A 17675-nucleotide genomic window follows, 5' to 3' on the forward strand; every position below is an offset into this window, starting at 1 on the left:
TCCCGATTTCCCGATTTCCCACCATTTCCCCCGATGGCCACCCCCGTTCCCATTTGGCAAACTGGCACCATCAGGTCGCCTGGATTAAGGCCGATGCCAAGGCAATTCTGGCCATTCACGAGCACGTGATAACCAACAATGATCGATTATCGGTGCAGCACAACGACTACAACACATGGACGCTCAACATACGCAGCGTCAAAATGGAGGATTCCGGCAAATACATGTGTCAGGTCAACACGGATCCCATGAAGATGCAGGTGAGCGCTGCGATTTCAGTGCGGGAACGCACTGACATTCCCCGGAAGAACGAACCGTTTGTTTTCTTGCGATGCTGTAATAATAGTCAGGGCCACAAGTTATGCTTATGCTATAAAGTTAAAGGAGCCATACACTCATAAAAAATACTATGATAATCACTAACATCTTGAAAAATCTTTTCTTTTCATTTTCGACAAAGGCAACTTTGCTCTTTTGGAAAAAAAAACGCGTGCCTTGTTTCAATTGTATTTGTATTTTCAAGAAGTCAAATTTCTTAAAACTATGAAATTTTTTTAGTAAGACGCCTTCACAACAACAAAAAAGTTCTTAAGATAGAATTGAAGTTCTGCTTTTGCTGGATTTTCAAACTGAACTAAAGATTATTACTTTCTTTAATTCGTATCCCCAGGACCCTCCCCATATACAAATATTTTTATTTACTCCGGCCCATTTGATTTTCATATCTCCTCCAGCTGGAATCTCAGCGATATACACAAGAACTTGGTTGTAACATAAAGCGCAACTCCAGAAAGCGCAAAGCTCAGAGATACCAAACAAATGTTCTTACATAAATCTTTAATAAAACTTAACCTACAAAAATGTTACTTCATTTTGTTGACCCCTAGATCAACCAACTCTACCAGGAACTACCATCATCCTTTGAGGAGCATTTTTTAAATATTATCTAGTAAACTAGTGTAATCGAAGGTTAACTTGATAGGCATTTTCATTCATTAAGCCGAATGCGAAACAGTTGAAAAGTTTTGGCTCTATCATGTCTAAAAACAAGAACGATTTTCGTTTAAGAAAAATGATTTTCTGTAATTTTTTTATCAAGAACGCTTTTCCATTTTATAAGGCGACAAGAATATTTGTTCTTTATTCAAATGCTGATCGATTCATTGGCGAAATTTCTAAAAGATAGAAAGAAATCTTTATGAGTAGCACTCACATCGACGAGTCACACCGTCCGTCAACTTCCTATCGATTTGGTTAATAGAGTAATGGGTATCAGGTTGTGTAGATCCTCGACTTAAGCGGTTCTTCTCATATCAATTGTTTTTGATCATTTTTAATCCCAGTTCAATTAATTCGTGCGTGAATACCAAAGTCAAAATAACAAAATATTGGCAGTTTTTTTTAACATTTCAACTTTTCAAAAAAGGTTTGAAAAGTATTTTCTGCAAATTTAGTAAAATACCCTAATGTTGAGACAAACAATAAAGGAAGCTAGCTTCGACGCCGATGCTTAAGCACCCTTGCAGGTCTAAAAACTAAAAAAAACTTCAATGTTTACGGAAATCAAAATAAAACGGTCTAAGTATTATTTTGACATCCGATCGTTTCTATGGCAGCTATATGACAGGGTCGTCCGATTTGCTTTAAATTGTATTCGAAACTCTGAAATATTTAAAGAATGATATTCCCAAGAGTTGAAGTCAAAAAACACTAAACTTATAATTTTTTTACATTTTTAAAAAAATATTTATTTAATCATTCCTATCGTTCCATTAGGATATAGTTGTCCGATCCGGCTCGTTCCGACTTATATACTACCTGCAATAGAAATAAGATTCTTAGGAAGGTTTCATCCCGATAGCTTTAAAGCTGAGAGTCTAGTTTGCGTAGAAACGGACAGACGGACATGGCTAGATCGATTCGTCTAGTGATGCCGGTTAAGAATACAAGTATATATACTTTATGGGTTAGGAAACGTCTCCTTCACTGCGCTGCAAACTTCTGACTGAAATCGTTATACCCTCTGCAAGGGTATAAAAATTACCCTCAAATGTATGACAAACTTGTCTTAAAGACACAAATAGGGCGAATTTCTTAAGTTTTAGTTTGTTTTGAGTGTACACTAACATAATGTTTCTTTTTCACTTCCGTTATGCAAATCTTTGTCATAAAGCAATATATATACATATTTTCAGTACCTTTTGTATTTGTTATAGCCGATCCTTGATGTATTTGCATCTTCCGGAATCCTTTATTTTTTGCTTCAGCCTAATTTCTTGAAACTAACAGAGCATCAAAGCTATCTTCTTTCAGTTGCATTTTCCCCAGGCCAGCAAAAAACGTTACAGACAAAGTAGGGGTATAATGAAATTATGCCGGGAATGTCGACGATCTGCGTGTGTGGGTGTTTGTAAATGTATATCCTGTATATCCTGGCCTCCGATTTTCCTTCCATTTATTCACTAGTGTGTGTGCGATATTTAAACGCGATATATAAACAATGAAGCGCTTTAATGACAAAAATAAATAACAAACACAGTGCCCTTGCAACGTTGACGTCATCAAAGAGCGCTTATATGGGTGTGTGTAGGGGGTAAGGGATAGGGTATTCCTCTGAAATTTTCCGGAGGGAATTTTCCTCTGTGTGTGCATGGTTCTCATGTGACGTTTGCTGTTACTCGAGTCGAGTCGAGAGTCGAGTTGAATTGAGTTTTTTTATGGAGCACCACCCCGCCATTAAACGACATGTGGAAAACGATTGCGTTTTCAATTTCATTTCATTTATGCTGCAAGGATGATGAGGGAAATGCGGATGGGCGGCGGCCCAACCATCCGCCGGTTTGTAATAAAATCAACCTAACAAAGCGAATTGAGTGAAAAGCAAATATGAGACAAATAAAAAGCAAACAGGCTTGACATTTCTCCAGCTTTCTCGCTTGGCGTCCTGCTTTCCAGCCTCTTTTACCCACAGTCGTATAAATTTCGCGCTTGACTCGTTTTGGGGTTTTCCATTTTTTTCTCACCCCCTCTTTTCTGCCAGCCGGCCTCTTTTTTTCCCAGTGACGTCAACTTTATTTTATGACACAACTGTCAACTGCAGCGAGAACAATGACAATGACAACGACAATGATAGCAGCAATTCGGTTATTGTTGCTAGCAGCCAGCGACCGCAAAATGAAACAAATGTTAAAAAAGGAAAAAAGGGGGAAAAAGGAAAAAGGTGCGTGATACCGGGATTTATAATGAGACGGCAATTTGTCGCAGAGTACGTTTAAACTGTTGACCAATACTCATTAAAAGTTGTGCACTTTAGTGCTATTTTTATGGCCTTTCGGTTAAAAGCGCAACGAATAAAAGATTTACATTTTACTTGACACAAAATCGGATGGGAGTAAAAACGGCTTGATACATAATTGGCAGCTACGCTGATAACATATCAACATGGATGTGTAAGACAAAATAATTGGATTAGGAACCATTAAATATGTGAATATGAATAAGTAGAGTACCTAATTTTTTTAAGGCTGTAGTATGCCAAACTTCTGATTACATGTATCGATAGGTGGCTGAACACATATGTATAATAAGTTTTTCCAAGCGGTGCTACTGGCGTGTACATTGCGTAAATAACGGATCGTATACGTGATATTCGGTAAATTTAAAAATGTATTATTCACCTAAACGTTTTCGCTTACAGACCGCCACCTTGGAGGTGGTTATTCCGCCGGACATCATCAACGAGGAGACCTCCGGAGACATGATGGTTCCAGAGGGCGGATCTGCCAAGCTCGTTTGCCGAGCGCGTGGCCATCCGAAGCCCAAGATTACGTGGCGCCGCGAGGACGGCAGGGAGATCATCGCCCGCAGTGGTTCGCACCAGAAAACCAAAGGTAAGAAACAAAAAGCCCTGGTGCCACATTTAGAAATCGGATTATCTCAATAAGATATTACCAGTGTATCTAAAATAAGAAGAAACGCTGTAATAAAAACGAATCTTATGTCAATTCACGAGCAATGACGCTAGAGCTGGAAGTATTTGTGGGTGTCACGAGTATAATGATAAGCACTTTGGTGTTGATTTAAAATATTACAAGAAATGGGAATAAATAAAACTAAAACTAAAAGATTCGCATTATTTTTAATGCTCAAAGCACTGAAAAAATATTTAAAGTTCTTGGGTTACGCCGGTCTAAGTTTTCTTTCATATTGCCAAAGTACCTTAAATCATTTAAGTCGAATCCTTAAAGCTTACTTCCTAAACGCGGAACCCCACGTTTACCCTTTGATTGAAACACCTCAGGGTGGCACAGGTGGCCTCCTTGAACCGACTTACCGACCGCATGTCTTTAGTATATATATATTATGAACATATTCTTACACACACATATATTCTTGCCACCCGCAGCCCAATCGGTGGAGGGCGAAATGCTGACGCTGTCGAAGATCACGCGATCGGAAATGGGCGCCTACATGTGCATCGCCTCCAACGGAGTGCCGCCGACGGTGAGCAAGCGGATGAAGCTACAGGTGCACTGTGAGTACCACTATAGTATACACACATATATCTATCCGTATTTGATACATGATAAATGGGTGGCGCCACCTGCTGCTACTGTTGGCCAAGAAAATGCTCTGATTTATGGCAGTCGAAGGCAGCTAATGCCGCATAATAATCATAATGGTAACGTATAGCCCGGCTCGGATGTGATGTGCGTGTTCCAGAAGGGGGCTTCCACGTGGTGGAGCCAGTATCGAAACTAAATGGCAGAACTATAAACGGGAAGCGGAAGAGGAAGAGGAACAGGAACAGAACCGCAGCAATAACGCAGCGGCGCCAACTGCAAGTGTTTCCGTTTCGATATCCGGCAGCTTCCTTCACGTGGCCGGCAAACTTTCCAAATGCATTAGGGCGCCAAACTGAAGGATGTGGGGTCAAAGGGCATTTTTCCAGAACGGGGAAGAGCACAAATTGGTGGGGGGAGTGTTTCTTGGGGCAACGCAACGTCACGTTTCTGCCGTAAAACTTTAAACTCGTGTGTGGGGCGGGCGTGTGTATCATGTGAAGTGGTAATTGTTAAGGGCAGTTCAACACTATCCCCCGTCTGCCCACATGAAAGTCCTCTTTAAGCCCCTAGTGACCCCCCTCGAAGCCCACTTCATACTGTTTTACCTTCCCGCATCAATGTTAATGAAATTTCCAGAAGGGGCAAAAGTTTATATGACGACAATTTGGCAAGCAGGGAAGCGGGATAGCAAAAAGTACGGAAAAATTCAGGAAAGCGCGGAAAAAAGGGGGAAAAAGGAAAGACCGTAAGAGAAAATGGAGGAAGGGAAGCGAAGAACACCAAGAAGTTTTGGCTTGTCAGAAAACCGAGAAGATCTTATCCTAAAAATTATATTGACACGGTCGTGAAAATGTGGCACCAGTTTCGTATGCCACACAAACACACATCCGGTTGATACTCGCTTTGCCGCAAAAATTAATTTTCATTTGTATTTTATTTTATCTATGCCTTATTTTCGTTTGCCTTTGTCATTTCAATTCCATTTCCATGTGGCTCTTAAAGATGCCCTCCTCCGTTTGGTTGTCGAAATTTCAATTTAAAAATCCATATGTGTGAAAATCGGGAAAAGTTGCGTTACTTCAACGCCTTTTGCGTTCTGGTCCTTGCTCATTTTCACCCACTGACTTGATTGATTCTAATCAGAAAATTAAAAGGCTCCTGGGAGGTCTTTCGGCGAGTATTAAGGCTAAGTGGATGTGTAAACTTAAAGCCTCGACCCCAAAAAATTTTAAGTCAAGGCAGCTATTTCGCTTAATTCCTACTTTTCTTAACTTAAAAAATATTATTTTGTTACAATATTGTTACAAAAATCGAATTTTTTACAAGCTTAAGAAATGCATATCAAAACAATTTACCGATATATATTTAATATTAATACCATACCAACCAACGAATTGGCGATTTCACGTATTATATTACGTTAACTTAAGGAAATAGTAACCCTACATAAAGCATAAATAGTTATGTAGCTATAACATTTTTTTTATGGGTTGGATAACATAAATTTGTAATTTTAAAAAACTTTTACAAGCAACTGCATTTATTTTTAAATATAGTTCAGCAGTGTACGAATGCTTTTAATGATGATGCCAAAGCTAGCTTCCTCTCTTGTTTTTCTAAACATGCTTTTAATTCTTCTTGTTTATTTTGTTAACGCTATCATTGTTTTTTTTTAAGATGTTATTAGTCAAATATTTTTTATTTTCGGAATCAGCGTTCACCTCAGACTTCAGTACCGCAATTGTCTTGAACTTGAACAATGGACTCAATTCAAACATGAGCCAGGCCAGCTGTTGCCACAGAACGCAGAAAACAAGAGATACACGCATAATTAGAAAATAAGTATTCTGGCTCAGGTCTTCTGGTTCTCTCTTCGCGATCTTCGCTTCATTCTCCATTCTTCAAAGAATCCAGCTAAGCACACAGGCGATGCTGACGTCATGGGGGACTCTTGGTTGTTTGATGCGTGGATTTTTGTCTGAGTTTTTGGGTATAAAAGGGGCTTCGCACTGATAATTTGAATAAGTTGCGATCGAAGCAAAAGTCTGGAAATGCGTGCCTACATTGCAATTACTCTTCTTGCCCTGGTGGCAGTGGTGGTGGCCCAAGGAGGCGGCGGAAGACGCGGAGGACGTGGTGGAGGTGGTAGCCGAGGATTCGGCGATGGTGGTCGAAGCTTGGGATCTTTCCGCAGACGTAATGCTGTCTTTGGTAATGGCTTCGGTGGTGGCGTTCAAGGCATCGGAGGACCTAGAGGATTTGGCCGTCGCGGTGCTGTCGGAGGTCCTGGTATCTTTGGCGGTATCTTTGGCGGTATCTTTGGCGGTCCTGGCAGATGTGGTCAGCCACGTCGTCGCCCAAGACCTTGCCTTACCACCACAGAGAGTTCTTTGGCTAACAGCTCCTCCAGCTCCACTGATAGCAGTTCCTCCGTTAGCTCTACTGATAGCTCGACTGATAGCAGCTCCACCGAAAGCAGCTCCACTGAACAGAGCTCCACTGAACAGAGCTCCACTGAGCAGAGCTCCACTGAACAGAGCTCCACTGAACAGAGCTCCACTGAACAGAGCTCCACTGAACAGAGCTCCACTGAACAGAGCTCCACTGAACAGAGCTCCACTGAACTGAGCTCCACTGAGCAGAGCTCCACTGAGCAGAGCTCCACTGAACAGAGCTCCACTGAACAGAGCTCCACTGAACAGAGCTCCACTGAACTGAGCTCCACTGAGCAGAGCTCCACTGAGCAGAGCTCCACTGAACAGAGCTCCACTGAACAGAGCTCCACTGAACAGAGCTCCACTGAGCAGAGCTCCACTGAGCAGAGCTCCACTGAACAGAGCTCCACTGAACAGAGCTCCACTGAACAGAGCTCCACTGAACAGAGCTCCACTGAACAGAGCTCCACTGAACAGAGCTCCACTGAACAGAGCTCCACTGAACTGAGCTCCACTGAGCAGAGCTCCACTGAGCAGAGCTCCACTGAACAGAGCTCCACTGAACAGAGCTCCACTGAACAGAGCTCCACTGAACAGAGCTCCACTGAGCAGAGCTCCACTGAGCAGAGCTCCACTGAGCAGAGCTCCACTGAACAGAGCTCCACTGAGCAGAGCTCCACTGAACAGAGCTCCACTGAACAGAGCTCCACTGAACAGAGCTCCACTGAACAGAGCTCCACTGAACTGAGCTCCACTGAGCAGAGCTCCACTGAACAGAGCTCCACTGAACAGAGCTCCACTGAGCAGAGCTCCACTGAGCAGAGCTCCACTGAGCAGAGCTCCACTGAACAGAGCTCCACTGAGCAGAGCTCCACTGAACAGAGCTCCACTGAACAGAGCTCCACTGAACAGAGCTCCACTGAGCAGAGCTCCACTGAACAGAGCTCCACTGAACAGAGCTCCACTGAACAGAGCTCCACTGAACAGAGCTCCACTGAACAGAGCTCCACTGAGCAGAGCTCCACTGAACAGAGCTCCACTGAACAGAGCTCCACTGAACAGAGCTCCACTGAACAGAGCTCCACTGAACAGAGCTCCACTGAGCAGAGCTCCACTGAGCAGAGCTCCACTGAACAGAGCTCCACTGAACAGAGCTCCACTGAAAGCAGCTCCACTGTAAGCTCTACGGAGAACTCTTCCGTTTCGGCTTAGATTGAAAGATCTACCAAAGAATAGAAATTCAAACTGTATACAAATAAAATCCGTTTCGCACATGTAAAACCCGTTTTTGATTTAAGGAACTTTGCCATTTTATACCTTGTTCTTAGATGTTTTGATTCAAATCTCTATTATGTTTTTTCGTTGTAAGGGAAAGTTGGGTATGAATAGTAAGACAAGTTAACATTGACATTGAACAAGACATTGGATTTTATTTTTTGTACACCATTTTGAAGTCAATTGCAAAGCTTTCGAGAAATGTTGCAAAATAAGAATATTTTGTAAACTATCCTTTTAATTTGATTGGAGTCCTTGGACACCAATCTTTTCATCTAAAGTGGAATAGATTTTTTTCGCTTTTTTTAAATCTTTCTTCAGGACCACATTTATATTAATTTAGTTTTTTTCTTTATTGATCTACAGAATATCATTATCCCCTGAAAATTCGGTGGTGTCAACTATATTTGGGGCGCCACCGACCGAGTTTTGGACCGTTAGATTTAGTATAATTGCATCTTGGGTAATCGAGTTTTCGTTAACAGGTGCCATCACCACTGGCAGCATCACTGTCACCATGAAAACTAAATATATACTTCAACAAAATTCGTACTATCAAATATTTAAATTAAATCCGTATTATCAGAATTACATTTAAAAATAAAAAAAGCCAATGTCCAATAAAGTGTATCGAACAGAATTAAGATGTTTTATTAAATGTGACATTGACATAAATTAATTCACATCTTGAATTAATCTTTAATTAATGGCGTTTAAAGCTCTACGGTATCTTTATTTAAAAGGGCTCGCAATTTAAACGAGCCGTTTAGCCGATAGGGTCACAAACTGTCCTTGCCTCTTAACTATCCTTACCCCTGATTTTATTTTTGCGTTAACCTTCCTACTTTTCAGAAAATTATTTCCCAGTATAACCCTTTCTTGTTTTAAAAAAAACCTATGAAACGAAAATTGCATTCAAAAATTACAAGCGGAAAACTTTTAGATCGTTTTCTACTAATAATATAACAAAAAAAAGGAGAAAGTTAGTTATTTTGAGAATTTAACCCTGTTATAAGTAAAAAAAAGTTTTAATCCCTTTGCCGCCTGGCAGCTGCTGCCTACTGGAAAGCTCTATTAGGACAAATTGAATTTTCAATAAGTGGTAGGCTGAACCTAGAATTGGGTATTATAGGGGAGTGCCTCTGCGAACTACACATGACACATGCTGCACTATTCCGGATCCGAAGAGGAATCGTGGCGGGGAACAGCCATGCGGACTGAAAATCCGGACACCACATGGAGCCGTGCCGAGAGTGCGCCATGCACAAATCCAATAAATTGACCAATAATGAACGCTCGATTCCAGCTCGAGGCGAAAGAGGGGCTGTGCATTGGGTTGTAAGGGCAAAGTCGAAAAGCCAAAAAACAATGATGGTCAGTGGCTCTGGCCTGCGGTCCTTTGGTCCTCCGCTTCTCCGGCTGCGTTCCCTGGGGCGGCTTCAAGACAACGTCAAAGACTAGGGAGAAAGGGTCAGAAAAATAAAAAACATACAAAAAACAACTTGCAAAAAATACGAAAGTGAACGAAAAAAATTCTTAACACGACACGAACAACATGGAAAAGCTCCAAAGGGCAAACCCAATGAATTAATGGCGTGTCCCTGGCGAACTTGAAATGCTCTAACGGAATGAAAGCCAAAATTAAATACTTGGTAATTGTATAAATTACTTACATACCAGTAAATATTTTTTAAACAAGCTCCATAAAAGCTTTTAAAAATACATTAAGTGCAGTGCTAAGCCCTAAAGTTCTTAAAAATATTTAACAGAAGTTTATGAAATAGCAAATGATATTCGTATATTGCATTTAATGGCTTGTAAACTCACAAGCCATTATTGACTTTTGATGAACGCCCGAAAAAATTATTTTGGGACTTAAAAGTTATATATATTATTAAGAATTTAGATAAGTAAAAACAAAAGCCATTTTATGGGTTTAAATATTGATTTTGAGGGCAAAAAATTAAGTGATTAATGCAAGTCCACAACTCCATAACTCCTACGCCAAATATCGATATGAATGGGAGAATCATTAATACGTTCTGGGATCGCCATTCCTTCGGCTGGGTAAAACAATTCCCAGCCCAGATGAGTAAGGGTATTCCTAATAGCAAGTGGAAAATGGGAACAGTCGGGGAGATGGCTTGCTAGCTTTATTTGCCACTGACTGACCACTGGGCGCAAAAGATGGATGCTGCTGCGTGGACCTGATTGCTGGCCAGGATTGCTGGCTTTCACTCTAACAACAAAATAATTCATTTTCAATTAAAATCGCATCAGTTGTTGTTGGCGCTGCCATTAACCGACAACAAAAAAATGAAAGCGTAGGGCGGGAAAATCACAGCTGGAATCTGGAGTCAGACAAAAGGGCTTGAAGTTTGACTTGGGTCCCTTGTCGGCAGCTTAATTGCCGGTCTAGTCCGCGGGGGCAGGGGTTAAACGGGTTGAGCGGCAAGGTCAAAACCACTGATGGCTTAACAATTGGCACTGCCACTGAGAGTAGATTTAGCCCCCAGACCTAACTCCTTTTGATCCGTTTTCCTCTTCGCAGTTCATCCGCTGGTGCAAGTACCAAATCAATTGGTTGGCGCCCCAGTCCTCACGGATGTCACATTAATTTGCAATGTCGAGGCATCGCCGAAGGCCATCAATTATTGGCAGCGGGAGAATGGTAAGTCGAGAAACGTACGATAATATCTACCCACGGAAAACAATTTTCACATCATCTGCTGATTTTAATTTATCCAAATACATACCCAACAATTTTCGACTTGAATTTTTAAAATATACTAAAATTAATTGTTTATTTCAATGGGATGAAATCTTATGTCGAAAATAATAATCAATTAACATCTTTTAATGATGGCCGGATATTTTTACACCCTTGCAGAGGGTTTTATTATTTCAGACAGGAGTTTGAATCGAACTAAAGGAGACATTATATGTATATAAATATTCTTGATTAGCATCACTTGTCGATCAATGTTCCTCTTTCCGTCCACTATACCATACCAATTTTGTGAATTAAAAATTAAATATTAAAAAAGATCAGACTACTATGTCATATAGCTACACTAGAATCGATAGGATGACAAAATACGTTATATTTTTAACGATTTAAAAATAAAAGGTTTTTATTGATATACCTACAATTTCTTATACTTACGTATATGGCTTAAACGGCTCGCTTATTAATGTATTTAAGTTATTAGTCAAATATTTAATGCTAGGCTCTTATACCTACATTTATTTTTTGTCTGTGTGGCTCATGGGCGGTGAAGTGGCCACGAATTGAATTTTTCATTTAGCATCTGCCCGAGTTGGAACTCGGACTGGTTTAAGCTTTATAAACCTTTCAATGCCGCAATTTGTCTTTATTTGGTTCGTGTTCGAAACTCAAATATTTTGTTGTCCCCAGGAAAAGGGGAAAAGTGGAAAAACTGGTAGAGAAAAGTCGTGGAAAAGGGGGAGGAGTCCTGGCTGGCTGGATCTTTTGTCAAGTGCATTCGACGTATATTGCAAACGTGACGTGAGCCGCAACGTAAGCGTGAAACACTCGACGGCAATGCCAGAAATGTCATCATCCCTGGCTGGTCTCCTCGTCAGCGTAGTTTCGTTAGCCCCTCCTCCGCCTTTCTTCACCTTTCTCCTCACGTAACCCGAACTCATTTGGCCCCATTCCCTGCTTCGTATTCATGACTTCATTCACACCTCAACTCATCTCATCTCGTTTTCATCGTTGCTCATTTCGAATTTTCTGCTTGTTCTACCTTTTTTGGCCACGGAACAGGTGAAATGATTATTGCCGGCGATCGTTACGCGCTCACCGAAAAGGAGAATAATATGTACGCCATTGAGATGATTCTGCACATCAAACGACTGCAATCGAGCGATTTCGGGGGCTACAAGTGCATCTCCAAAAATAGCATCGGCGATACCGAGGGCACCATCCGGCTTTATGGTAAGACAGACAACATGGTAACAGTTACTTTTTTTACCTTAATACACTTTGAAAAATTTGTATACCCTTGCAGAGGGTATTATGATTTCAGTCAGAAGTTTGCAACGCAGTGAAGGAGACCTCTCCGACCCCATAAAGTATATATATTCTTGATCAGCATGACTAGACGAGTCGATCTAGCCATGTCCGTCTGTCCGTCCGTTTCTGCGCAAACTAGTCTATCAGTGGTAAAGCTATCGGGCTGAAACTTTCCCAAAAGTATTATATCTTTTACAGGTAAAATATAAGTCGGAACCAGCCGGATCGGACAACTATATCTTATAGCTCCCATAGGAATAATCGGGAAACAAAATTTCAAAAATTATAAATTTGGTGTTTTTCAACATATAACCTCCTACGCTTGGAAATAACATTTCTTAATTAGTTCTGAATTTCGAATTTAATTTTATCAAAATTGGACGACTATATCATATAGCTGTCATAGGAACGATCGGAAAATTGGTGGGAAAATAATATGAATCAAATTATAGCTTCGGTGCTTTTTAACATATTATCTATTGGGACTATTGGGAATATAATTTTTTGTATTTTTAAATTTAATAATTATAACTGCAAGGGTATACAAACTTCGGCTTGCCGAAGTTAACTTCCTTTCTTGTTTTTTACTGAAACGCCTCACCATGTTTAAAATAGGGCTGGTAAAAATTCTAAAAATCTATCAATACTATCGAGTGTTTTAAAATTAAGCAAAAATCTATGGTTGGGGCACACCCAACCCAGTAAAGGGTACATTGTATTGGTCGAAAAGCTTAATACAGGGAAAAGGAAGCGCCTTGGACCCGAGTTAATCTAGCCATGTCCGTAATATCGAAAACTAAAAAAAATAAAAGCTAGAATGTTAGGATTAGGGGTTTTTTAACAGCCCAAGTGTGTCTCAGCGGAGTGCCGCGGCCAATCTAACGTCCACAAAAGCCCTCGACGCTAAAGTCTGTCTGGAGCCCACATTTTAAAAGATTTTCTGTGCAGATTGAAATCGATTATATTGGTCAATACCTATCTACATGCCAATAATCAGTCTAATAGCAAAATTTTTTTAAAAGTTATGAATAACTAAGTTAATAAGATGCAAAGATACAAGTAAAGACCCGAGCCCTTAATGTGTGTTGTTCCATCCGCTGACGCGCTCGTTGGTTGGTAAATGTAATACTTATTTTAAGAACGATTCGTCAAAAACATTCAACAGTGTATGTATGTATGGTCAAAAAAATAAATATTTTTTCAATTATTAATTGTTAATTTATTGTTAATTTGTATAGTAATAAATTCAATAAGTTTAATTAATTAGCTGCATAACGGGTATATGATAGGCAGCTCTGTTATTTAAAAAATAGGATTAAATATTTTTTTAAAAACGGACGAAAAAGTAAAAGGTATTTCGAAAATTAAATTTAAACAAAGCTTTCCGGCCTAATCCAGATTATGCGGCTCTAATGATAATCGAGGCACTCAACTATAGCGTTCCTTCTTGTTTTTAACTTTAAACAGTAGGTAACTTCAAGTTGGCTGAGCACGTTCCCTGTCTTTTCTGTTTTTCTGTACGGGGCTAACTACCAGATAACATGCGTGTTTTGAAAGACGTTCTGAAGAACCTGAAGGCCCAAATAAGTGTTACTATACTTTTACTGTTTTAAAACATATTTTTTATGCATATTTTATATTTAAGCTGCGAGAAATATATGTTTGGAAACTATTTGGCAAGTCTAATTTGCTGAGGCTTATCATAAATAAGATACTTATCAAAAATCCTTTCTAATCTTGATAAACGAATAAATTAAGTCTTTTTTAATTGTCGCTTATTATTTTTTGCTGTTTATATATGTATAGTTTCAAAGCCTTTTTATGATAAACACTAGCTATTCGAAAAGCGCTACAGAAATATTAATTCAAATTTAAATTCCATTTTCAGAAATGGAGCGCCCAGGCAAGAAAACACTTCGCGATGACGATCTCAACGATGTATCGGTAAGTTTACGCCCCACAAAAATGCCTACCACGCTAAGAACGCATATACATATGCCAAGAAGTTGACCCAAACATTTTGAGAACAACCGAAGCAGGTCCAAACAAAACGCACGTTCTTCTTTTATCCCGCAGAAGAACGAGGTGGTTCAAAAGGACACGCGCAGCGAGGACGGCTCTCGCAACCTGAACGGAAGGCTCTACAAGGACCGAACTCCGGATCAGCACCCGGCCAGCGGGAGTGACCCGGTCCTCGGCCGAGGGACAATGCGGCTAATCGGTACATTTCTATTAGCCTTATTGGTTTTATTAACGGCGATGGCGGAGACCCGGCCAACCACATTGTTCTGCCACACAAAGGGCGGCAGACAAAAGAATGCCAAGGAAATGAGTTTGAATGGGCAGAAGGATAAGGGCAAGGAGCCCAATGATGGGCCGGCGGAGAAGTGGAGCAAGTACTGGGAAAGATCAGTGCGGAGTTGGAGATGGGCAGCACTGGCAGAGTAAGATTATTATAGCCTAATTCAATTGTAATTATACAAACAAGATTATGATGCAAAGAGCTCCTGCCCCACGTCCGCTCCATCCATGCCCAGACGTAGGCCAGGACAAAGGGGGCATTAATCAATGGGGATGTCGAGGATGCCACCCCACGGGCTAATCATCTACGCCCATGCTAATTGCAAAGAGGTGGGGCGGCAGAGGGGGCGGGGCTAATTGAATGCATATTAAATCAAACGGAATAAGGAGAAACTAAAGTGTCGTAGTTAAGTGGAAAAGAAAACGCGTTTAAATGTTACCTCGTTAGTGGAAAATTATGACAAGAATGAAAACCCCAATCCCACACAAGGAAAGTCAACTATAAACAATATTGAGATTAAATGGTGTTCGGTTCTTTAAATGGCTTTAGCTACTCTCAAGAAAAAAGTACGACTACGGAAGGTTATATGCGTACTATAAATCCTTAATACGTTAATGACATTGATACCGATATTTCTAGATGTCTAATTGATAAGCATTCTTTTTGTTTGTTAAAACTTGAATTCGATTGGTTTTTCTAGAAGAAATTTATACATATACATATACCTGTATGTATTAAGTGTTTAATGAAGAGTTCTGTATATATATTTAGGGCCTGCTCAAAGAGAAGGAAATATATGGCTAAAAAGAAAATGTTTAGACGATCTTTGCAACCGTAAGCTGTAAATATTTATGCCCTTAGTGATCACGAGATAGTTGTGTTGTTATCATGCTAAAAACTGGTAAATCCTTTTTGCTCCCTTTTGTTGACATCTTCGTTCTCACGGCTCAAAAGACTATTGCGAACCCTAGTTTAAGCCAGTTTAGTAATCCCTTATGACATTTATCCGCTAAAAGTGCGTGTGTGATTTTCAGCTTATTTAGCTTAATCAGCACAAGCACTAGTAAACTAAACAATCAATAATACCGAATTAAAAATTTAAAATGCTTTTAAGCACCCAATTTTTATTTCTAATAGACTTTGGTGCGCTGAGTTCGAAACTGGCTATAAACATGCTCCATCGGTCATGGAAAAATTCACCTCAAAGTTGGAAAAACCTATTTATACACTATCAACATCAAATTAAGAATATTTAATACTTTAAGGAAAACTTATATTCTGAGGTAGTTTAGAAGTCAGCAAACCGAAAACTGTTTTCGGCTTTATACTTTTTTTGTTTTCAATTTAAAATGCATCTGTAACTACTTATTTTTATTTGATTTTATGCCGATGATTTCTTAGAATACTTCATACAAGTCTCTACAGTTTGTATATATTATTTTGCATACTTAGAAGCGTCATCAAAAGATTCTAAGATATTCGATGTCTACAGCCAAATTCACACACGCACCGAAACCACCCATAGTTCCCACGTAAATGTTTATATAATACTCGTGTGTACGTGTTCAGCTCAATTCCATGTTTAAATATAATGTAAATCAATGAAAAGAAAATCAGAAAAGCAGAAATAAATGTGCCAAAAGCATTAAAAGCAACTCGCAGTACAGAAATGTGGAAAACGAAAATAAGCTGAGGTAAATACCAAAATAAACTATGTGTGTTCATATCCAAAATACAAAATACAGTAATACCCAGACATATGTATAATTCGCATATCCAACACTGCTTCCCCAAAATCCAGCTAGTAAACATTATTTGAAAGCTGACTACTCAGATGTACTCTGACTCATATACGTACCAAGAAAGCAAATGTATGGAAAGCGAAAAATAGGGAAGGAGGAATACATTTTAAATATATTGAAAATATAAGATAATAAAGCTAATTAAATATAGGAAATATTTTTTTTGCGGGTACGAGAGCAACGTATCGCCTAGCAAATCAAAGTTACGTTTAATCTATACGTGTAAGAAAATGGAAAATAATTTATTCATCCAAATGGTATCCCAGGCCATCGCATTGTTAAGAAAAAAATACATTTAGTGGAAATTGCAGGCGGAGTAAGACAGGCAAACTAAACTATAGTAATACCTAAGAATTAACAAACTAAGACAGAAAACCATTCAAATCATAAAGCATTCAATGTCTACGCTACACCCATAAAAAGATAAGCCATAAACAAAAAATATATAAATATTTTGCAACTACATATGCAATGAGAATATCCAACAATTTCAAAATGTAAAACCCATAACGAAAGTTTGCTGCGTAATAATGTGAAATTCCATGATTTTCGAAAAACATAATACAGTGAAGATAATATCATTTAGTTGGATTTGTGTTTATGTACATAAAAAATGAGCAAAGACAAATGTTTGTACTGTAAAATCTGATTATTTAACTGAATATTTCAAAACGCGCGATGGAAACAACACCCCAAAAAAAAGAAAAAATGAAAAAATAAATAAAGAAAAATACGTATGGAAACTTTATAAGCTTACAATCAATTTGAATATAATATAGTAAGTATAAAAGGGGAAAAATAGTTATCAGTCGTAGCTACATACATACATTTTATTTAATTTAAAGATTTTGATGCTGTAAAATAGGCTGAATAATCGATGTATTATTTGGTGTTAGTAAGTATTTTTTCGTCTGGCCATTAGTAAAATTTAAAAGCAGTTAACGCAATTTTTCCATAATGATTTTGGCAACATCTTGATGTTAATTTTGTACTTTTAGGTAAATATTTCATGTTATTATTATTTATACATATATTTATTAAATCTGTTTAAAGAATATAACTGAATTCCAAAGTGAATGATACTCAGTTATGTGTAAAATAAAATCAAATTCGAATAGTTTAGGCATCTTAAACTTTTGTTGAATGCTAAAATGCTTTGAAAATATTACTCTAACTTCCGATTGAATGTGTCAATGCAAATTTTGCCCCACACAATCCGTGTTGATTATGAAAAAAACTAAAAGTGTGTGATAAAAG

At 39.0% G+C, this 17675-nt stretch overlaps 1 protein-coding gene across 6 annotated transcripts in view; it reads left to right on the forward strand.

The window, feature by feature from the left end:
- LOC119557466 (neurotrimin) overlaps positions 1-17126 on the forward strand; it is a 46917-nt gene extending 29791 nt beyond the window's left edge. For all 6 annotated transcript variants that reach the window (XM_037870229.1, XM_037870228.1, XM_037870232.1 and 3 more), the window contains 7 exons: positions 75-260; positions 3698-3890; positions 4406-4534; positions 10827-10946; positions 12066-12236; positions 14203-14258; positions 14391-17126. In XM_037870229.1, coding sequence (XP_037726157.1) covers positions 75-260; positions 3698-3890; positions 4406-4534; positions 10827-10946; positions 12066-12236; positions 14203-14258; positions 14391-14762 — 1227 coding nt within the window. In that variant the 3' untranslated portion in view covers positions 14763-17126. The remainder of the gene's footprint in view (positions 1-74; positions 261-3697; positions 3891-4405; positions 4535-10826; positions 10947-12065; positions 12237-14202; positions 14259-14390) is intronic.
- The last annotated feature ends 549 nt before the right edge of the window (positions 17127-17675 follow it).

The sequence above is a fragment of the Drosophila subpulchrella genome, chromosome X, assembly GCF_014743375.2.
Source record: "Drosophila subpulchrella strain 33 F10 #4 breed RU33 chromosome X, RU_Dsub_v1.1 Primary Assembly, whole genome shotgun sequence".
Classification (NCBI taxonomy): domain Eukaryota; kingdom Metazoa; phylum Arthropoda; class Insecta; order Diptera; family Drosophilidae; genus Drosophila; species Drosophila subpulchrella.